This window comes from Syngnathus typhle, linkage group LG13 (genome assembly GCF_033458585.1).
Source record: "Syngnathus typhle isolate RoL2023-S1 ecotype Sweden linkage group LG13, RoL_Styp_1.0, whole genome shotgun sequence".
NCBI lineage: Eukaryota > Metazoa > Chordata > Actinopteri > Syngnathiformes > Syngnathidae > Syngnathus > Syngnathus typhle.
In genome coordinates, this window is record NC_083750.1 from 4,254,013 (window position 1) to 4,278,082 (window position 24,070).

Here is a 24,070-nt window from a genome sequence, read left to right on the forward strand (position 1 = left end):
AAAGGGGAGAGAAAGCAGCGATTGATGTTTTGTTTGGGAGATAGAACTCACTTGGGACATCTCACTACAATGACAGGACACATAAGACAAATGTTTCAAAAACACATTTGAGCACCTAAAGTATTTGACCGTCCAAGTGGCAGATCATGACACCCAAGTCCACGGCCGAGCGGTTGTGGACCGCTGCGCTATCGGCTATAGCACAAGGCTAAAAATAGACTTAAAGGAATGGAGCAGCGGTCCAGTTGCTGCAGAGGCCACAACATGTAACAAGTGAGTCAACATCGTCCATCACTGTGAGTGATGAGCTTGTTGCGTGTTGGTTGAAGCTTTGGAGCGTGACAATGTTTGTACAGTCACCTCATACAAGGGCAATACACACGTCACAAAGCTCAGATTGAATCCTTGGAAGATTGCAAGTGGAGAATTCCTGGCATCTTCTGGGATGTGTTTATTTATTTTTTCCTGATACCTCAGAGTTTCTGGAAAGATGCTGCAAAATTAAGCCCCCAGGCCCCCCCAAAAGCCCACTAGAACCGCCACTGGGGATCGCCCCCAGCAGCTCCACCTCTGGAACGTTTTTCAGTGGGAACTTTTGTCCATTCTTCTAGATGAACATTTTTGAAGTCAGAGGTGGCAGATGTTGTACGAGATAGGCTCACAATCTGTACTGTGGTTCCTTCTACAAGGATGTTGGATGGCATTGGGTTGTGAAGTTCTTCCAGACACACCTTAACAGAGAGTAGAAGAAAAGCTCCTTTCACAAACAGAAGATAATTGTGCAAATGTACTACTAGCGGGGCGTAACAAACACCATATGTATAGATATACGTTTCCACCTAGTAGCAAAGGTAAACTGACAGAATGCTAAAGACCACCGAACATCAAGTAGAGAATTGTTCTGTTTTTCCTCTCCATTCCATATCATTCTATAAGGAGTTCAGTTTCAGGCCTGAGGGTCACGGCCTCTTCCTTCCAAGTCTTCTGAGAGGAGGCGGGGCGGGGAACCTGTCGCAGAGAATAAAAGTCCCACCGGCTGAAGTGGTGCAGGCTCATTTGTACGTCCGTCTGCTGGACTCACGCTTGGCCGGCCGGGAGATCCCAGGTGGCAAATATCCTCTGGCTGCAACCGCCTCTCGATCCCACACCGTGCATGGAGCTGGGAAAGCTGTTGAGGAACCAGAGCTTTGAGGCGTGACTTTTTTGGGGGGTCCGTCACCCCATTAACAGCAAAATGGCTCGCTCCAAGCGCAGTGGTGTGAAATTATTCTCACTCTGCAGTGAAGCAGATTTGATTTTTCAACAGCTTTTTACTTTAATGCTCTCCATTTGAAAACGTATTCATCCTTTCTGCTCTTTGTCAAAACAGGCTCTTTATTTTACAAATGTAACAAAAAAAAAAACACGAATCCCCCAAAAATGCAAGTCAATATTTTTACGGGATATTAAAATTATCGAGAATAGTTTTCTTTCTATGCATTTGAATGTCAGCGGCGGTTTATGAGTTTACAAATCCCAGAATCAGTCACAATGTGCATTACAAACCTTTTTATTGAGTTGCAGAAAGCAATTTACATTTAGATTTAAACAGACAGTAACACCTTCATGTTGACCACTTGCCATTGATGATGCTGAAAAATGTCAAAAATAATCAACATGTTTCATTGAATACATTCCACTTCATCAAGGAGATTTGGGCCCGGTCTGCCTGAACGACACCTGCATGGGTGGGGAGGCGCAAAAAAAATAAAAAAAATAGCGCAGCATTTTAACTGAAATTCTGTTAGACGTCCAAAGGACTGCCAGACCAACTGAAATTGACGAGGCAAAAAAAAAAAAAAAAAAAAAAGTGTCATAGTTGGGACTCGCCATTGTTGTTCCCCAAGTGCATTGATCGCATTTGCTAATTTTTCAGTAACTCCTCTTTCAAGCTTCTCTATAGCCAACGTAAACTAAAATTGTTACTCTTCTTAAAGGGGACACATTACAGAAAAGTAACCTTTTAACTGCTTGTGGCCACCAATTAGGTATGGAATTAACCAATTCAATGTTTTACCTGTTCCTTTGCTTTAAATGTATCTCTGAGCATACAGTTCAGACTTTTGAAAAGTAGACTACTTAGTAGAGTACTTGCCATTGGCACTGCAGTAAAACAATTCAGCAAGACAAAAGATTGTGTATACCTCGACCTTTTTTTTTTTTTTTTTTTACATGGTCTTACAGCTAGGAACTGCTTGTCTTAAAAATCTACAATCTGCCTCCTTTGAAATGAAACGCATCCAAACAAGCACATCTGATTGAACAGACAAACCAACCAAGTTCATAAAAGTGACTATCAGTACCCACAGGAGAGCAAATACACGACTAACAAAAAAGTTTGGATTTTGTGGAAAACCCTAAAATGATATTAAATCCTTCACAACATTTTTTGTTTCCCTCCAATGTTTTTGGTCTGAATGGCAAAATTCAAAACATTTCCAAGGCTACTTGGGAGCCCTTTCTGTGACTCTTCCACAGTAGCAAGAGGGAAAGTGACTATGCAGACTAAAAAAAAAAAAAAAAAAAAAAAAAAGACAACCAGTGTCTTCAAGTGTTCTCTAACGGGCTCTATAGACAGATGCGCATACACAGATTTACTAGAGTGGACCCAAATCTCCCAAATGGCGTGCAGCTGACGGCTTACAGTGGATCAGCGTTTTCAAGAGATGAAATGTAAGGCAGTGTGAGCGCCTGCGAAGAGTCTCGCCCGCGATCCTTTCTGATTAACATGGGATCCGAGCACAGGTGCCTTTACAGTAAGTATGCACTTCCAGAGGACAAGCAGATATAAAGAAGAGGTGAAAAGGGTTCACCTGAGAGTGAAAAAGAAAAAAAAACAAGCAAAAAAAAAACCCACACAAAGCTTTCAAATGCACATGGTTAACAAAACACAATATGTCATTCGTATGTTGGCAAGCAAAGCTATTTGGACATTCCTGCCTTGAGATTGTTGATTGCTTGATATCGATATAGTACACAGAGCAGTATGAAAAGAGTCAAAGTTTTGGAAAGAAGGTTGAAACAAACAAACAACAAAATCATTCCTGGACACAAATTGTTGCAATCTCAAAGGAAGTACACATGGTCAAGTCAAACGGATTCCTCAGAACGCGACAAGAAAAGAAAGCAGGCCAGCCTGTGATCCGAACGCTGGGTCTCAGTAACTAAATAAATAATGAAAACGATATATATCTTATTTTTCCCCACAATCAAAACGTGAAGCACGGTGAGAGCTGCAGCAACGGGTAGGATGGAAGACGATTCAACATTCAGTCCACCCACCCGAATGAGGCGGACAGTATTGGTCCGCCGTCGCACTCGCCAACCAAAACACGCATGCGCGCACATACGCACACACACGCACGCACACACACACGGCAAATGTCCAGATGAAACCGATCGGGGTTCACCTGACAGGGATGACGAGCTGATGATTGATTGAGCTTGCAAAAGAAAAATAATTCGTCTCTCCTTGTTTTCGAGCAGTGATTTCCATGCACTCTGTCTTTAGAAATGATCAAATTTCACTCCATTGGTTCGAAATTGATTATCGAAATAATAGAAACATATTTTACCTCATAAATGACTTTTAGTGAGAACCACAGCGGCCTTTAACGATCAAAAGCGATTTTTCTTTTTATGTAATTGTTGTAACAGCAGTCATTAAAAAACTGATTTCTAGCTTGTATTGACTCGGAAAATAACTCAACTGACAAAGGAGGTCTTAAACAGTAAATTAAAAAAAACATGGTGTCGTGCTATGAAATGACTTTTTAAAGACATGCTTTAGTGCGATTAAGGTTGGCAAACAACACATTAGAGAACCATATGAAAATGAACAAAACAAGGATTGGAATAGACAACAAAAATACCGCATAAAACCTAAATCTTCATCACCACAGGATGTCAAATAAAGACAATGACTTCTGCTGAGAATTTAAGGGGCTTTAGATGCCGACATATCTGCTTGCGTGAAAATGGACAGAAGGAGGCAAGGAGAGTGACGATGCTGCTCGATATACAGTCGTATGCAAAAGTTTGGGCACCCCTGATTATTTTCATGATTTTCCTTTATAAATCATTGGTTGTTGGGATCAGCAATTTCAGTTCAATATATCATATAGCAGACAAACACGGTGATATTTGAGAAGTGAAATGAAGTTTATAGGATATTCAGAAAGTGTGCAATCGTTACAGGCGGCTCGGTGTTGCACTGGTTAGCACGTCCGCCTCACAGTTAGGAGGGTCCGGGTTTGATTCCCTCCCTGTGTGGACTTTGCATGTTCTCCCCGTGTCCGCGTGGGTTTTCTCCGGGCACTCCAGTTTCCTCCCACGTCCCAGAAACATGCTTGGTAGGCCGATTACGCACTCCAAATTGCCCCTAGGTGTGAGTGTGAGTGCGGATTGTTGTTCGTCTCTGTGTGCCCTGTGATTGGCTGGCAACCAGTTCAGGCTGTCCCCCGCCTACTGCCCGATGACAGTTGGGATAGGCTCCAGCACGGACCTTCAACTTTAACAAGATTGCTAGTACCTGCACTGGCCACACAGTTCCACAGCATGATGTGACCACCACCAAATTTGACTGTGAGTAGCAAGTGTTCGTCATGGAATGCTGTGTTCTTCTTCCTCCATACATACCGCCCCCTTGTTATGTCCAAATAACTAAATTTTAGCTTCAAACTGACAGCTGAAATCTCCAAGCTAGCTTTTTGTAACCGTCTCCTAAACTATAACGTTGAACAGTCTTTGTTTTCAGGTCATTTGTCAGTTGTTTTGAGGCTCCCATGTTGCCATTCTTCAGAGAAGATGCAAAGAGGAGAACAACTTGAAACTGGCCACCTTAAATACCGATAACTGGAGGTGTTTTGTAAAGAAACACCTTCAACCAGAATCCAGACTTCCATTGGAAGCTATAAGAAGCGTTTAGAGGTTGTTATTTCTGCAAAAGCTGGATTTTTCTGTTGGGGTGCCCAAAGTTATGCACCTGCCTACTTTTGTTCAAGTAATGATTGGACACTTTCTGTAACTGAAATTGCTGATCCGATCAACCAATGATTTATAAAGGAAAATCATAAAAATGATCAGGGGTGCCCAAACTTTTGCATACCACTAAAGTAAAAATCTTTTGCTATTTACACTGAGAAAAGTGAATACATTCAGGCAGCAAGGAGGAGAGTAGCGCCACCTCTCTCCTGTTCGAGGTACTTTTGGCACTGCTAATACTCGGCCCGTCCCTGCACCGTCTCCGCTTTTGTCCCGCCTTCCGCCGGTCGCGTCATTGGTGTGATACCGGAGATTAAATCGGTAAACAGGAAGTGGGTGCAATCAGTCGTCCCCGCCCCTCCACGTGCTTCAATCTGTCGACGTCTTTGGTTCGGAAGGCACGCGTGTGCGCACGTCACCGCTTAACTTCTTTCTGAAAGTAATCTCCGTTGATATGAAATCGAATATCGTGTGGAGGCCACCTGGACACTCCAGGGTGGGTTTGCTCTTTCCCTGGCTTCCTGTGCAGTAGTCCAAAGGGAAGGAGACTAGAGGCCACTATGCTCAGATGCCACTGGTGAGGTCCGAGACAACATTGGCCTTCACTAACTTGCGCAGGAATTCTTTCTCCTTGGATATGTTGTGTGTCCACGACTGAGGGAATCAGAAAAACAGAATTATTAACAGAAAATTTAAGTATTAAGCCCTCCGAGCAACGTAGGCAAAACAATGATGCCAATTGTTAGCCTGGATATTTTGTGTCGGATTAAGCTAGCAGACAAGTTACACGGTTGTTGTAAATACACTATTTGTTTGAAGATGACGTTGGCTACAACTTCAAATGGGAGTGGCAATAAACAGCTTCAAGCGACGCAATTCTTCAGAAACTATCTTGCTCACTATCTACAAAAATGTTGTGACTTGAGTTTAGAGGTGCAACAAATCTGAAATATTAGCAAATTAACACAGTGACAGCAAAACAGATTCCTAATTTATTGTTGTGCATTTTGTGTATTTGAAACAATGTTAAGGGAATGGAATTTTAAACTTTTTTTTCTTTTTAAATCCAATTAATCATTAATTGACAAAATATTCAACAGACTAATAGATTGCTAAAATAACGGTGAATTGATTTCTGTGTTTGTCTCATTTGACAAAGTGGTCCTGGTTGAAAGACGTGTACGCTGATGGGAAACAGACTTTAACGTGTTTATCAACTTCATTATCTGGGTTCAGAAGAGCAAACAAGCGCAGGCAGCAGCAGTCAAGTGCGCCACACGGCCAACAATGAATGGCTGATGATGACAGCCTTGATGAAGATGATGATAAACGCAAACAGCTCACTGGGAGTTTAGAGGAAGGTTATCATCAAACGGCGCTCACGGTTTACCCACGTCAACACTCGCGCTGCTTTTCAGTGTAAACGGTAGAGGACGAGCTTGGAAGGTGATTCGGAGTGGCCATATGTTGAATGATGGCCAAAGTGTGGAGAATTTGGACACTTGTACAAACTCAACATCTTTATTCATTCATTCATTTTTCTACTTACTCCAAACATTGGCCGGAAAAAATATACTGTAGTGAAAAAGAAATGAATTAACTCAAAATTGTAATAAACTAAGTACCAAAAATGGATCAGTCATTTTTTTTTTTTGCTGTTGCATTCAACAAACAGTTGCGACTGTCAGACAAGGCTTGCCAAAATGAGTGATCACTTTCATTCCACTTATCCGCAGGTTGTCACTTTCTTAATACTCTTTACATTTCCTTACATCCTTTAGCACTCACCTCTTTGATAGCAGACATCTTGACAGCCTCGTAATAGTGAAGGGGCGCGTGGGGCGCGTTCATGTCATAGCCGAAACCGGCCACCGCCACCTCGTCACAGTTATGCAGCGCCATAGTTATGGCAACCGTGCCTAAAGTTGGAATGTTCTGTAGCAAAGACACACAAGCTCTGGATCAATTTCAGACCATTTTGAATTTTGCGCACTTGGCGCCCAGTCCCACTTCTGTCTCCAGAGCGACTAACTAAACGTTGATGACTCGGTCATTAACTATTACGTGTAAGACGTGACCCCCGTCTATGACTCGGTGATCTACGGGCCTGAACTGCGCTTCCTTATCGCCTCGGGCCGCCGCTGATCGAGGAAGGTGGGGGGTTATAGATTGTATGTGTGTGTGTTTTGTTTAAAGAAGAAAGAGTGGAGGGAGGCCCCATTTAAATCATTACTCTGATTTGCAGCCCTCGGGCAAGGTGGACCTGAACAAGCAGCTGGCCAACCCCCTACTGTGTGCTCTAATACAGATTAATTTACACACCGTGGTACAACCAATCAAGCTACTCATCCGTTTCCACATACATAAACATACAGTATGATGGTCAAAAGGAGAGATGGGGGCTGAAAGGCCGGAAAAACAAAACAGAGTACACCATAAAACCCTGCAGTTTTGGACGGCAATACAATGATACCTTGAAATACAAATGTGCTAATCCAAATGAGCAGAAACACACTCTCACCAGATGCCCACATGTTGAACACATGTCGGGTTCATGAAGGGGTGTTTGGAGAGCCCCGGAGGACTGCGCCTGGGTGATGCTCACTTATAACATTGCCGCTTTACTTTCCAACAACGCACGCACATAAGCATCTGATGCAGGGGTCAAACATATCAATCAAGAGCTGGATCAGAGTCCAAAAGCAGAGATTGACTGCCTCAATGTGAGAGAATTGATTCTAATATGGGAATCTTGATTGTTCAAACATCCCCCCCTCGCCCCTTTATACTCAATGGCTCCAAATTTTACCGAGTTGCTAGCAATGTTGTTATCAAATATGGAATTTGTTCCTATCAACTCACAGTAGATAAAAATCATCATTTTGGCTAAAGTGATTACAATTGTAGCCTCCCAAAAATGTTTTTTGTTACACATTTCTCATTTGCAACAATTATAACCTTCAGGGATGCTAGTTCGTAAAAGGCAAAAAAAACACATCACGTACACTACGAGCAATATTTCAAATATTCGGACAAGTGACAAACATTTCCGGTTAGAATAAAAAATAAAAAAATGCAGCTTGATTCATTCATGTGTATCCCCCCCCCCCCCCCCCCCCACGCCATTTCTTTCCTTTCCCTTCAAAGATAACTTACAAGCCAGGTGGGAACATTTTGTGTTCCAACGACTGCCAAGTCTCAATCACTTGAAGAAGGTGGATACTTTGTCTCTTCCCTGTGATCCTAAACAAATTCCTGATTCGGTCCTTCCACAATGATTAGGGAAATTATAAGCCAATTTCCAAGCCTAATGCTGGTAATTCTTGACTGCTGGCTCATCAGGAAGCTGCAAGTGTGTGCCTGCATTAGACTTACCCCTTTTCCCATTATGCCATTGTTAAAGGGCAGGCCGATGAACTGGAAGGCAGCCTCCTGGATGAAATAAGGGTTGAGGATTCTGATCTCGCTGGGATCACGAGGGACGTGCTGGGCCACAGACTTCCAAAAACCTTCTGTACCTCGCTGGTGAGCCAGGCGGAACAGAGAGAAAGATGGAAAAAAGTTAAAATCAGAACCGTGCCAACCTTCTAAAATATTATTTAATAATAAAAAAAAGGTAAATAACCGGTTTTAAAAATTCAAGTTTGCCCGTCTTCATTTTTCATGGAAAACATATTAAGCGCATATCTTTTTTCTTTTAAAGAATTTTGTGGCTTTAAAATGAATTAACCACCCCCATGTATTTCAATGGGCATCACAGATTTTTGCTATTCGCAAGCCAGCCCAGACGCTATCTTCCACGAATAGTAAATTTATGTTCACAATAAAAAAAATTTAATACACTCTTCCTTCTCCTGCTGCACTGCTGTGCTGAATGTTTAAACTGAACTGACATCAAAGGTTGAATATGGCATTTCAAAGGAAGAGATTCAAATCACACCTTGACCTGAGGGCATAGCAGAGACCAAGAGGTTTTTTTTTTTTACATAAAGCAATCATCATTAGGCATTTGGGAAGCCAGCTAGACAGACAGGCAGTGCAGAATAACTCAACTTAATGAAATGCACTCGCTCTAGTCAATTATTCTGACCAAACAGCACAGAACCCGCCAGAAAAAGTCATTAGCCCGTCTTGGACAACAGTTTCACGCCTCCAATGATAATTTCCTTAGCCCATTACCCGTGTCAGACGATAAACAAAATGCCCAAAGAACAAACCAGCGGTGCGTGATTGACTTGGCCAATAGTACGACTTCCTAAAAGGACTAAAGCCAGCCAGATCATAAGATGAAAATGGGAATCACCTGTTCAAATAGCACTCGCTTGGTTACCTTTGATATATCCATGCATGACTGTATGCTTGTCGTGCGTGTGTGTGTGTGAGTGTGTTGGCAGAGGCAAACAAGTCTGTTGCATTCAAAAACAGCGGCGGCTCTTTTTTGAACTGAGGCCCAGCTCTGTGCTTTAGGCAAGCTGTAACAGGAACAACAGCTCATCTCTCCTGTCAACACAGCTTGTGTTTGCCAGAAATCTATTTAGCAATGTGTGGATGTGTATACGTCTTGGTTACGCTCAATAAAGACCGTCAAACGTATTTTTCACACACAATACACAATTTCATTTTGCACAGGAATGACCCGACATGTACTGTACACATAGCAATGTGACGGGCGGTGAGGTCTTTGATGACCTTCTCAAATGGTGCCCAAAATGTGGCCCGGGGCCCATTTAAGGCCTCCCGCTTGCTTAATTTAAGCCATCTAAGCAACGTTCTAGAAACACATGAGACTCACAACTAGCCAATTGTGCATTGCTGCTTCCACAACTACTACTTTCCTACACAGCTTTCGAGGCACTTTGAGACACCAGAGGCATTGCTGTCTTTTTAAGAGTTCACTAAGCAATATTAAAAAGGTTAAATGCAAGTTATGCATTGTGTAAGATTGAATAGAAGCAGCGAAGCCAATGGGAGTAGCAGTCAAAAAAAAAAAAGCCTTGAGGGAACAGGATGTTGCCTCCACTTGGCTTGACTGCTTACCCGTGTGCGAGTGTGTTAGACAAGAAGAACACTGCAAAGCTGCGCCAGTGGCATTTTAACACAAACGGCACAGGAATTGTCTCAAAACCACTCAAACACATGCTCCAAAAATGGACAGAAAAATGTTGCCGAGATCGGCGTGTCACCAAACTGCCATACAAAAAAAAATTTGCTTTTTCTCTTGTCCTGCAATTTCTTATAGTTAAAAAGGCCGAGGACATTCGTCAGGACGTGTAAATCTGCTTTTCAGTAAAACACCTGTTAAAACAAGCTTTAACTGGGACGGAAAACTCCAACACTCACTTTGGTGAACTCAATGTGAAATGTTCCACTTTCACTTGCTCTCAACCACAAAGTTGACTTTTTCTCCCACAGGAGAAATGCTCTTGATTAGGGAAATTTCTGCATACAAAAAAAAACCTATAAATAAAATATACAAAAGTATAAGCTAAACATTGTGGTGGTTATAGTTGTGAAATCGGATTACACAACCTAACGCTTACGTTCAATGATACAATTAAGATGAATCAATGAGAGCCCAGAAAAAATACATTATAGGAGGGCTGCTATTAGGAGTCAATGAGGTGGAAAAGCAATGCAAACAATAAAGAAAGCTCAAGGCACCACATTGAAGCCTTCATTTTGTAATGAATAATGAGGTCTCATAACGAAGGCAGCAACAGCAGCAACATAAACGATTTTGGGATGGAAGAAAATCCGTCCTACTAATGAAGTGATTAATCCGATTCAAATGGATTTGGCATTATTCAACACTATAAGAAGCTGTCGTATCCTCACATTTACAGCTGCATATGCCCTTAGGGAGTGGGTGAGCGGCGATAGGGCTGGATGATTCTAGGAAAGAAATTATCAAAATTATTTGAATTGAGATTGAAATCATGATTACTAAAACAATCATTGATTTCAAAACATAATTTTTCATGGCTTTAAAATAACTGGCTATCTTTTCAGCCAACCTCGCTTGATCATGCGTGCCTTAGTCTCGTAAATGTCGCCCAACTATGTGGAAGTGCACCCTAAATGGTTTCAATACCTCTTTAATACCATTCCAAGTTTCAGCCTCTTCACGTCAACTTAGAACACTGGATTTACAAGCGTTCAGTTTATTAGTAAGGAAAATCACGGCCATAGAAATCATCACTAAAGAGTTTAATGCTTGGGATTAGTTGGAGATATTGTTCAAAGGGCGAGGAGACCTAGTATAAGCCAGGAGAAGTGGGGGATCAAACGCGTGTTATGGGAATGAAGGCTAAAGTCCTAAAGTGGAAAATGGGTAGCACAATGGGAACTCTCGTCCTTTATAATTCCATTATAACATCTGCGATTCATACATGCGACAAAATATCAAATAATTGTTAAGTTATTTTCAAACTGTCTATACTGTGTACCACCTCAAAAACTACTGAGTTATCAAAGAATCATTTTAGTAGACAAAAAACAAAACAAAAAAAACACTCTCTGGACCTGTCATTCAACACATACATTGAATCTTAATTCTTACAAGTAATGCGTACATAATCATTTGACGTCTGGAATAAACTCATTTTATCCACAGCATGAAGATGCCTTTAATTCCCTGAAAAGCGAGCATGGTATAATTTGCAATTGGGATGTTCTAAACCACCGTTTGAGGATTTGGCCGGATGAAGTGATGTTTACCATCGTCCGTGGTTTATCGTGGTCCAACCACGGAAGCGGAGTGGATTGCGGAAGGTGGACTTCGAGTCGTTTCAAATCTAAAACAACAACTTTGAAGTACTAACAAACACAATTACAGCTGTTTGGTGATTGGTCGAGCTAGGCTCATGTGGTGCTTGGTGATGGATGAGCACAATGTTGTCCACTAAGCAATGGGATAAAGGCAGCAGGGCAAACTCAAGCTAGCTGTTTTAAATATGTAAATATTATGGAAAGCTCGCAGGATTCTATTTTGAGCATTTGCACAGATCTCGAATGTTTAAAAGGGGGCGTACAGTGTCAAATTAGTTGTCTAAATATAAAATGACTGACACAAAAAAATGGGCATGAAAAAAATTATAATAAACGTTTTGAATGAAATAGGAGGGCTTTGCATTTTGAGTTTATGTTTTGACATTGTCTCCATTCCTGTTGTATGTTTTAGCCGCAGAGAGGACAAACACACAGCAGTGACAGAACTTTCAGCTTCAAATGGCATGTTTACTTCTTGCTGTATACCCTTAGGTGTTTCCGCTTGAAAATATCACCGTGTAAACAAACAACCGTGGTTTTTCGGTGCATGAACTGCAAATGCACACTGAGGATAAGGCAAAAAAGGAAAAGAATCAAAACATAGATAAACATGATTTTTGGTGGTTGTTATCTTGCTGCGATGTGAGCACAGCGTGTAAACCGGGCTTGTGCGCACGTGGGGTCAGACTACGCACTGGAATGAAAAATATGTGAGGCATCAGAAGGCAAAAGACACATTTAATTTAAAAAGAAAGCCTAGTAAAGGAGGAATTCACATGTATTTACCATTTTATTCTTTTTTTTTATCTACAGTATGTCATGCGTGGGAGTGTGTTGGGGGGTTAGGCTTAGATAAAAGATTGTATCATTGCCTTAGAAATTCTCATTTTGTTTAGTCATCCAAGAAGATATGGCACAGCCGAGGAAAGCTCACTGGCCAGCGGCTAAATGAGACAATATAGGACCGCTGCGTTATGTTCCCCATCCTTAAAAAAAGGGAAGAACAAATGGGCCCTGCACTAGCTTTCATAAGCAGCGTAGAGATAGAAAAGGCCCCAAATATCCCCTCCAGCTGTTATTCTAAAGGTTTTGCAAAGCAGAATAAAAACTCAAAAGAATCGACTGTTGTAAAGCAGCCCAAAGTTACATGAAAGCTTTCCCTCCGGATGGCAAAATGAAAAGAGTAAAGAAAATGGGGAAACCCCGATGTGCACTTTTTTTATTGGTTATTACATTTGCGGCGTTGCGGCGCCATTCACCGGCGACTCAAATTTGGAGTCCAATTGGGTGAACGAGAGAACTTGTTAAAGAACCCCAAAAACGCACGCCATTTTGTTCGACCTATGCATCACAGCTAGAAATGTGTGAATGGAAGCACGCAGTACACGTGCGCACACATGCGCACACGCACACATGCGCACACGCACACTTGCATCTCCTTGTGTTTGTTTCCAATGTATTAGCGAGTGCTAGGTGTGAGCCAGATTACATAAAGCCAGGATAAAAGTCTTTTAACAAGACGACAATTCCTTTAAAACTACAGCTGAGACTAAAAACCCACTTTGAATTGTAAAAGGATATTGTTGCCACGGCAACGAGTGTTGTTTTGGAAAAAGGTCCCAGAGGCTAAAGTTTCTTGCTAAAACATATTAAGTGTGACAAAACATAATTGGGAACATGTTTTATGAGTTGATAGGGGGATTCTATAGATATATATAGATATATATTTTGATGAATATTTTTTAAATAGGCTTCAATAATAATAATTGCACCATTGTCCACTGAAGAGCCTTGAAATAGTCTCAGCTGTGGAGATACTTGGAATGTACCTGACAGTTTTTTAGTGAGACAAAGACACAATATGGTCAGTCAGACAGACCCTCTGGAGTTTTTCCATAAATATCTCATACAACTGAACTATTTTGACAGAATTAAAATTGAGAACTCTGTGAGTTGAGAGAAAAGAAAGGGTTCTCTGCAGGGCTCTCTCTCAAATTTAAACCATCTCCATGATGTGCAGACCATGAATCCGGTGAAGGAATGTGCAGAATGTAGGTTAGGCTGCTATGTTTTGCTAGAAAGACAACAGACACTCAAACAACTCAAGCAGCATAATTCCCAGAGGTGCTACTTTAACGCAGAAATTATGGGGGGGGGGGAAAAAAAAAGGCGTGCGTGGAAACAACCCCAATGAAAAACTTTAGGGTCTTCATTTTTTTTCAAATTCAGCGCTTTATTAAAGTTGTGTTAGTTGTGTCTAAAGTTCTTTTCAAATTCCCCATCTAATGGCTGAAATGCATGAAATTCTCAAAAAAAATATTCTTACCAGTCTCTCCTTGAAGACTATCTGTCGAAGCCACTTGAAGTCCAGTGGTTTGAAAGCAGAAAAAACAAAAAGGGAATCCTTTTCGTAGTGTTCCGGCTTTTGAATAGCTCCCTCTGGGTAGGTAATTCTCATTGTTGTTTTGGTCCCTACATCCTTGCCGTAACCGGCCACCGGAGCTTCGTTCAATCTGGAACATAAGGAAATCCCGCAATATGAGTTTGGAAGCAATCTGCCAATATTGCAATAATTTTGATTATCATCACTAAAATGATTCATTATGTGTATTTGAATCGTGCTCAAATAAAGCTTTTGGTAAATAACAGCAGCGTACTCACCTGACTACAACATCGTAGTCATCTATACGTGATCCCAGAGATTTGTTAGACAGGATACCTCCGTTGCCAACTATGATGCATTTTTTACAGCTTAGACTAAAATGTAGACGGCAAAGATTAGTGGGCGAGAATATATGAAAAGAAGGCTGTGTTTGTGGCATCGTGTCAGTACAATTTACCTGTCCAGCTCATCTCCTAGTCCAAAGTTTTTGGTGGTTGTCAAAATGCTGTCTATGATTCTCTCTGGGCAGGAAAAAAAATAAATACCACATATTATTTGGATGAGTGTTCTATAGTAAAACTCTGTTAACTCATTCACTGCCATATAAACGTCATTTTGTAAATGGGCTGGCGGGGAATGCGTTAACCGCCTCAATACAAACTCAACAAACTGCCAAAAGGGACTTCACAACAAACTTGGTGGTCTTGAGCTCAGTTGGAGCAAATATCATCTACCTCCATTTCTTCAATTAGCAGAGGTGTGAGCTTCAGAAATAGAGGTGATGGGGAGTTATTGATGGGGGGGAAAGGCTGTCTTGAGGTTCTTATGAGGGAAAACGACATGCAGGGTTCAGAAAGGTATGTGGGTGTATGTCAAAACTCTCCATAAACGCACTCAGGGAGGAATGCTGTTTTCAAACACGCGCGAGTTAAGTGGGCGATATTCAGCTCATCTCCCTGCATGGTGAGAACCCCTGTGATCGTCAGGGTGAGGAACGCCGATGTTTAGTCATAGCGCGCATTCCTGCCATGCTCGACAGCGTGTTGTGCAAGTGTCATGCTTTCAGCTTTAGACCTTCAATGTATTTATTACCTCGCCTGCTCACCATGTTTAGGCCCATCATACTTGAAGTTCTTCCATCCATAATATACGAACGAGTTTAATTGATTCCGTGACTACACTTGCAACTCAAAGCACTCTTATTTCAAATCATCTTTCCATATTGACATGTAAAGTTTTTTTTAATAAGGGAAATAGAACTTGATAAGGATGTACTTTCTCAAAGCATACAATATTGATATTAATTTAATGGACAATGTGCTGAAGGGGAGAATTACAGCTTTTCTGCAAGGTGAACAATTATGAATTTTTCTATGCAGAAGATCAACACAATGCAAAAACAATATTTTTTATATCACGCATTTAATCAAAATAGCCCTGTGAGTATTTTTATGTCTACATTTGTTGTTCCATCTTTTGTGTTCAAATAACTATCGCCTAAAAGATTACTACACCGCAACACTGATGCTTTTTGTTAGCCTCTCTAAGGCATTTTACATTGTTTGTTAACATTAAGCTTAACAGACTGCTGGGGCAAGCAGCGTTATGTGGTTGTTTTAAATACCGTATTTTCCGGCCTATAAGGCGCACCGGCCTATAAGGCGCACCTTCAATGAATGGCCCATTTTAAGACTTTATCCTTATATAAGGCGCACCGGACTATAAGGCGCACCATTAATGCATGCGTCAGATTTTTAATCCAAATCAAATCATTCTCCATTTTATCTTTTTTATTTCAACTTCAGACGGAAACAAATTACTTTATAATCATAAAATAATGATCCATAGTCTTTTTGAGTCATGATTCATAGTCTTCAGCGGGCCACTTATGATTGATTTCATGACACAATGCTTTGGGCCAGTTTAAATTTAGGAATTTGGTCCATATATAAGGCGCACCGGGCTATAAGGCGCACTGGTTTTTGAGAAAAATTTAGGTTTTTAGGTGCGCCTTATAGGGCGGAAAATACGGTACTTTAAATACAATTCTTTGCTTTGTTTAGTTTGATAGTAAACAACTCAGAGCGGCAATAAACAGCATCAAGGTTTTTTTTGAAGAATTGTTTGCTCGCTGCCAAAAGGCTCCATGTTGTGAAATTTGTTGGGTTCCTTGTCAAGATACAACTTTCATATCATATATGCCAGATGTAATTTTGCCGCTCCCAGCTAAAAAAAAAAAAGCCCAGGGTAAAAATCTGGAAGAACAGAACACTATAAAGGAATTAATATTTATGTGACAAAAAAAAAGTTTTATTTTTTTTCCTCAGATGTGTGTTTTGCCATATAATTGGGGAGCATACCAAAGCAAAAAGTTAAAGTGAGGGGTTGTTTCAGACATGACACAATCCCTTTCACTCTAATGATTAAACTGCTGAAGGGGAGAGAGAAAAGCACCAGGCCGTTGTTTGGATGTGGTGTCGATGTCTGGCGTCAAGCATCACCCTGAGCAGCATAAACACACGCTTAAGGACCACACCTGTCTGGCAGCATCATCCCAACAGCCGTAACATTGCCGCACTTTTGGACAATTAATGAAATGCAGGTACTTCATTATGTAGGAAGTGTTTATTTGAACATGACATAAAGGGAGCATGCCCAGACGGTGCGTCAAAGCGCAAACAGGCAAGTGGAGGTCACATTGTGGAGTTGTCTTGTGCAGAAGTGTTCTCATCCTTTAGTCAACCAAGTAGCCTTCTATTCAAGATATGCTTAAGTTGTAACACATTGCCACGTGAGAAACACTAAAAAGGGAAACCCGACTGTCCCACGGGGAGAAGAGAACACAGAGCGCACAGAGTGACAGTGAGGGCATGCGTCTGTGGATTACACAAAAACCCCGAAAGAACACAAAGACAACATTGTTGCAACGCTTCAAAGTACACGACCAAAAGCCTTTATAAAGTTTTATCCTATGATCCAATGTCATTGTAAGGTGGTTTTGTATCAGAAACATTTCATGCATTTTAGTCACATAATCAGACACCAATCAGTGATGTCTAGATAGGCGGCCGATGAGGTCAACTCTTCTTTTTATTTAAACTCAACAATAAAAATAAACAGCATCAACACTAAAGGGGTATGATATCATCATCATATCATCGTCGTCAGCGACCACAACAAACTATTCATGAATGATACAAAAAAAACAAAAACATTAAGGAGTCCCAAAAGCAATGACTATATCTTACCTTGCGTTTTGAATCCAAAGGGAGGCAAGTAATTGCTGACTTTTGTGAGACGTTTGAAGTTTTGGTCTAGAAACATGGGCGCCGCTTTTGTGAACCTTTCGAGAGACAACGGAGGAAAGAAAAGTGCAGGGGATGAGTTTGTTTGCTCAGATCAACTTAAATGTAACATTCCGTCTAGATCTTTTATTCCGTCATGAAGAAACCCAAACACACTCGTCTACCGTCGAAAGAGTGATAGCCCAACAAAAGCAAGCAAATAAGTGTAAAATAAAACAGAGCTTGAGGCCAATGTTTTGAATTAACTACATGACCTGTAAATTCCAGAATTGCTTCTCCCTTATCCTGTGTGTCCGTATTTGTCCCTCAATGACAAATTGATGCTTGGAAAATCAAAGGAAGCCATTTCCTGAGAGTCACACCCAAAACGAGAGCGCCGAGATACGAGCGGCCTTTTTCCTCGGAGCTGCAGGATGGATGTGTGTGTTTATTTGACCTTCCGCTGGTGTGGAGAAACTAGAGACGCAAACACTCAAATCTTTTCTAAACCATCCAGAAATCATTTTGATGATTACTGGCTACTTTTGCATTATTATGTATTAGGCAACAGTTGAATATATAACATATAAACAATATTAACATTAAGGACTGGAGATGGCCTTCAAAACAGGATTCAGAATCTAACAGCTTGTTGTGGGAACTACAGTACGCGGAGTTCCCTATGCACAATGACCAAAAATGGCAGAAATTAGGGGCAGGCTTCGGCACTTCAATTTAGTTTCTTTTCCACGCACCCTAATCTGTCTTTAGATGGCTTCATTATGCTCCGGCTTCAAAGCAAGCAAGCAAGCCTGAGAGGTCAATTAAGAGAGGACAAGCAGCAGCCCTCTCTTGACGTTTCCAGCCAATGCCATGTGAGAATTTGCTCATAGCAAAACAAATGGGGCGTTTGGTGAACCCATCAGACCTGTAAATAAAACAGAACCCAGCGCAAATCACTTATGCCACAGCAACAGTCTGTCACTGACAAGCAGATACGAGGGGGCTGCTTGTTGTTAAAAAGCGAGGGCTCCCGAAACAGCCACAGAGGCTACGACACATTGTCTTCATTTCCTTTGCAAAATCCATCTCTCACTGGCGATATTTTCATAACCGTGCCACTTTGAGGTCAGTGGCAAATCTTGAGTGAGACCTCCGGTACACTTTGCGGTAAAACTCAAAAAGCAGCCAGGTGTGGAAAATGAATTGCATTGTAAAAGGCCAGAGGATCACAAGACAAACTTAAGAGGAAACAAAAGAAGATTAGAAGGCGAGGCCACGGACCTGCTGATTAAAGAATGTTTTTTTCCCTAACAGCTGAACTATCCACCACACCTAGTATTTACACAATACCCTGGAACATTTCGATTAATCTCAATTAAAAAAAAACATTATTTTTTTACCTTTCAAACAATTCAGGAATCACCAAAACATGTTGATTTTTCCCTACACACAATTCTCCATGCAAATGTAGGCGATGTGCAAGTTTGGACAAATGGAGCACATTGACCTACACGTCGACGTTGAATGTATTCGTAATCAATGAGCTCCCATTGGGGGGTTCTGCGTTGTACAGAACTTTGATGCGGCACGTGTGACTGATTAGAGGAAGTCATTACCAGGAAGGACATTGTTAATACAGCACTGCTTAGACAGTCTCTTTAAGCAAAACTATCATTTACCCACAGTATTTCATCTGAAGAAGCCATTTGCAAAGTTTGTGTGAGTAATTTATAAACGCAGACAAGCCATTCGATTTAATTTTTGTAACCTCAGTTTTGGTGTCAAATTGGAATTTAAGTTGGAGTGGGCCGTTACCGTGGCGACTACAAAGCACCACAATACGATCAGAGCAATTTTTTGGCGCTATGGTTAATGTTTAAACGTGAGGTAAAAACAAACTTTATTTTATTATTTTTTTACACCTATTCAAAATAATCCTGTGTTGCGTTGGGTGTTATTGGGCCAAAGTACGGTATTTCAATTTAACAGACAATACTATAACAGAGATCAGATCAATTTGGTGCTTTGGAAAATGTTCCATGCATTGGCATGAAGTCCCACGGGTCAGAAAATACGCCATTTATTAGCCTAGCGCCAAGAATCCTAACGGGACAATGTCCTATAGAATAAACTCCATGAAGCTCCCCATTAAAAAAAAAATCAAAAAAAAAAAAATCAAAGGAGCCAATGACATCACAGAAAGCTGTGGCGGTTTTTCTAGACTGTGTGGTACAAGAAGGCGGGTGATGAGTCATGGTACGACAGACAGGAAGTTGCTTGGTGTAGTTCACAGAGAAAGTCTGTGAAGATCCAGAATTTGATAGCAGAAAGATGGGGGACCTTGTATTCAAATGACAATGACTCTCTTGTGTCAAAGGGGGATGATGAGGACAACAGTCAAGTTTTGTGGTTGGGAACGAGATGATAGAACCGTGACTGAAACTCGGGAAGATTGTACAGGAATGTGGGGGTTTCTCTTTTTCTATTTCCAAACCCTTCAGGCACACTTGGTTGTGAATGGCATCAAACATGGTGGTATTCAAAAAGAGTCATTTTCATTTCTTTCCTCCCCCAAAAATGACATTAAATTATAACTGCTTTTTTACAGAGATTTTAATCAAGCTTCTTAGGCATCTGTAATAATTTGGTTTGGATAAAATATATATATTTTTTGGAATGAAAAAGGCAATCTCTCACCTTGGATAGATGCTTGTCATCTTGGCTGCTGCATATCCTGGCTTGCACACGCCTTCACTGAGATTGCCGTACTTGTACGCCAACTCTGGTGGCCTGGAAATAATAATTAAAAAAGCAGAAGCACAAATTCATCAGTTCTACAGTCATCAACGAATATTAATTATAGTGACACGTGCAACTCTCCAAACCAAACTTGTCAAACAATCCACTTGAGTGATCCTTAAGAAGTTGAAGAATTCCCCAACAGGTCAACATGTCAAACGTGTGGGCAAGACAAACCAGAGAGGCCTTGTACAAATAATCACGGCGGCGGTGCTTAAAGCTAAAATCGGCAGATTAGCAACGGAATCATAAATAACTATGTATTCTGTGAGTCTAGTTCAAATAAACAGGTAGAAGACGGAGGGGGTCGACACGCCACGCTTTGGCAGAGGCAAATCCTCGGCTATCGGTTGCGATGTCTTGGTGACTCACATTGGCCCCTTTATAGCCACTCATTAAGTAAAGACATGATACATAGGATTGTTTTAAAAAACAAACATCTTTTTTGATTAGGAAAACAAAAACATGTGTACTCACAATTTTGTGTCTAACTGCAGCAAAAAGCCCTGCTTGTCATACACTGGAAGAGAAAGACAAAAAATAGAAGGAAAATCATCTTTGATTAGCGTGGAACAGATTGACATGGGGTAAAATATTGAGTTCATTACCACTGGTTCATCTGCGATGGTATATATTGTCTACCAGCACTTGTAGACAATTTATTTTTTACACAAAAGCGGCGGATTTAAGGGATTGAGACAAACAAGCAAGGTTAGGGAGAAGCCAGCCAAAACAGCCTGCTGAGTCTAAAAATAAAGTGAGAAGGAAAAAAAAGTTAGCAATCACCTATGGACAACCGAAGCGGCGGCCAATAGGTGCCTGCTTACGATGTTGAGGGCAAAGCCGTTAAGGAGACAGAGGAAAAACAGAAAAGATGTACCATAAATACATGGGTGTGCCATAAAATGTAGTCACATTTTCAATTACTGAGGTAATATTTGGAAAATGCAAGCAAATCTGAGAAAATTATTCCATTTCAAGCTGATTTCTATTTTCCTGTTATTTCCAACTCGAGAGATGGTCAACTCATGACTTTGTACTTCAAATCCATTCATTAACTCCCAGTAAAATTTTAGGATGAATTCCATTTGTTCAAAGTTTAAAGTGTGTGTACATTTTTCGGGACACCCTTTATTTATGATGTGATGAGAATGTATACATTAACTACAGAGGCATGGTCTAAAGCCCGCCGTACACCGAGGCACACAGTCAAAACCAACTAGTGAATCTCTGCAACAGAGAGTCCTCACGCTTTGCTTTTTATCCACGGTTACATAACTTAACGGGATTTAAGTCAAGGTCTGTTGTGTTGCTTAATATGCGGCGGGCCTGGCATGACCGCAATGTATCCCACCGGGCATTGTCCAATTTCTTATGACACTGCTTTGTGCCAGAAATGTTGTTCAACAAAACAATTAGTTTCTATGAGTATCAACTCCAACAAAACTGTTAGTCTTGAAACGTCATCAAGATTATTATCTTTCAAATACTGATTCAAACAAGTAAAAAAAAAAGAAAAAGAAAATGGTGACTGGTGACAGCCAACTAAAACCAGCATCCCCAGGTTCCCACAGTGGGATACAACTAATATGCAATCATATCACATGATCTAATATAACTTTCTCTTGACCCCTACAGTTCTAAAGGATATAATACATTAATAAGATAAGCATTAGTGAGGAGTAGAAAGAGCAGAGCATTACGGCTGTGGATGTGGAGCTTGTCTTCAGAGAAGCTGAAGGAGAAAGATAAAGACAAGCAAAAAGCCAATGCGAGACAGCTTATTAGGGACGGATCCAAGCACGCCCTGGAGGATGACCACATCTCCCAGAGCAACCGGTGTGGACAAGGGGAAATGTACGCACAGCGTCAAGTCCCCAGACATTAATTACATTGTGAAATGTAAAGCCATAAAGTTGTAGAAATAAAGTATAATTGAGATCCAATACACTAAATTCAGTCGTATAATTAACTCCATTTTACAGTTTTGTACCTAGGCCAGCAGAGGGCAGTCTTTCATTACAATGCAACTTCCCGGGGACAGGACGTAACAGCACACGCTGTACAGTACATTTCAGAAATCTATTTGGGTCCAATTTAATTTTAGGACATCTTGAAAAAAAGGGTAAACTTATCATATAGATATTCTGAAACTATTTTTTTTTAATCTGTGCTAGTGGATGAACATTTCAGTGGTGTTTATTACTATTTAACAGGTGGAGAGGTTTGTCTCTCATGCCACTGAAACTTTCAAGGAAGGGTCTTCTATTGTTTTTTTGATTGGGGGAGAAGAAGGATGGGCAAAAGGTTCACTTGGTGGCACTGCGGATGTACCTGAGCCTACTATTCGTCCCTCGGAGCTATCCGTTTCCAGCTCTGAAACACAAAAGGGTTAGTTAGCAGCATTTGAGGCCAATCTTTGTCAGCGGCATTTAATGTGGAAATAAAGCAAAGGGAACCAAACGAGCGCACAGGTAGGAGAAAGATGGATTAGTAGATTTATTCCCAAAAGGCTGAATTGTCAACACCCTATTATTTAAGCAAAGTCAGATGAAATGGGAACTGCATTAAATCCCAAACGCACACTGGGTGTGCTTAGGATATTATTGCAGCTTTGTGTTGAGCAACTCATGAAGATGAAATGAACACAACCACTTTGGGTGAGGAAATGAAAGGTAGATGAACGTGAAAGGCAAAGCTTTAGTTGGTCAGTTAGCGGTGATTTATATCCCGTGAAAATCAACAACCGCCACCGAGCAGCCCACAGGTTGACAGTCACCCGGTCGAAATAGGCGGGCCAGGGCCCCACTACCTGGAATTCCATTCACTTCATTGCCCCTAGAGAGGACTACGGCTGTCACTTCAGCAACAAGCTCTGAAAACAAAAGGGGGTTAAGATACTGAAATATCACCCATGTGAGAAACAATTCCCGTACAAGTACTTACACATGGAGACACAGAATGAGGACAAATCTTGGAGGAATCTAAGTATGGTATCATGTCAAGGCTAAATTACAACTGGTTCCTAAGCAAAGGCATCAAGCGTACTGGACCTTGCAAACACTAAAAATGACCAAAGAAAAATAATCTGAATTCATCAAAGGAACTGGAGAAAGCACAATTGCAACTATTAGACTTTACAGTACTTTTTGCACAACTTGCTTTTTCTCAAAAGAGAAGACACAGAACAACTCTGAACAATTGAGCAACAGTACTTTGTCATTGTGAGGTTTCACACAGGATGTTTTCGGGGGGGGGGGGTTGAGTCACCGCTGTCACACACTGTCATGAGCAGGTTGCAACAGAGACAAAGAGAGAATGGAAGAGTTGCAAAAATGGAGGTCTTTTGAATTTGATTGGTCCATTCATGGATCAAGCACCTGCTTGATCACATGCTGAACACGTGAATTCAAAGAGAAGGTCAAATCAAGTTCACCTGGAAAGGTCATAGTGCAATTTTTGTTTCATCCTCACCCAAAAGCCGAATATCACAATTTTTTTGTGAGTAGTATAAATATACACACACACACGGTTGTATACGATATATTTCCCATACTAACAACACCAGATGGGGATCGACTCAAAACACACAACGTTTGAAAGGTGATAATGTAAATAATGGCTTTGACAGTTGATAGTAGACTTCTTGCACCTCAACTCAAATTCCCATTGGAGCACAGTGTGGTGGGAAGCAAGACAGACAGAGAGAGAGAATTTGTGGTTGGACAAGTGATCACACATAACGGGGATGGGGCTGTTCAGACCAAACACCTTTAAACTCATGTTAAATGAGAGTGAGCCACTTGACACC

At 41.0% G+C, this 24,070-nt stretch overlaps 1 protein-coding gene across 11 annotated transcripts in view; it reads right to left on the bottom strand.

The window, feature by feature from the left end:
• Nucleotides 1-515: 515 nt before the first annotated feature.
• Nucleotides 516-24,070, bottom strand: part of st3gal3b (ST3 beta-galactoside alpha-2,3-sialyltransferase 3b) — a 29,186-nt gene continuing 5,631 nt past the window's right edge. For 4 of the 11 annotated variants that reach the window (XM_061294754.1, XM_061294753.1, XM_061294752.1 and 1 more), the window contains 12 exons: nt 23,072-23,134; nt 22,594-22,635; nt 20,737-20,779; nt 20,158-20,250; nt 17,422-17,516; nt 14,631-14,694; nt 14,452-14,547; nt 14,117-14,303; nt 8,398-8,544; nt 6,811-6,957; nt 1,034-1,168; nt 516-731 (listed from right to left, as the gene is read on the bottom strand). In XM_061294754.1, the coding sequence (XP_061150738.1) occupies nt 531-731; nt 1,034-1,168; nt 6,811-6,957; nt 8,398-8,544; nt 14,117-14,303; nt 14,452-14,547; nt 14,631-14,694; nt 17,422-17,516; nt 20,158-20,250; nt 20,737-20,779; nt 22,594-22,635; nt 23,072-23,134 (1,313 nt within the window). In that variant the 3' untranslated portion in view covers nt 516-530. Of the gene's footprint in view, nt 1,009-1,033; nt 1,169-1,533; nt 5,677-6,810; nt 6,958-8,397; nt 8,545-14,116; nt 14,304-14,451; nt 14,548-14,630; nt 14,695-17,421; nt 17,517-20,157; nt 20,251-20,736; nt 20,780-22,593; nt 22,636-23,071; nt 23,135-24,070 lie in introns of those variants that run through there. The other 7 variants (XM_061294755.1, XM_061294759.1, XM_061294756.1 and 4 more) reach the window with 7 other exon arrangements.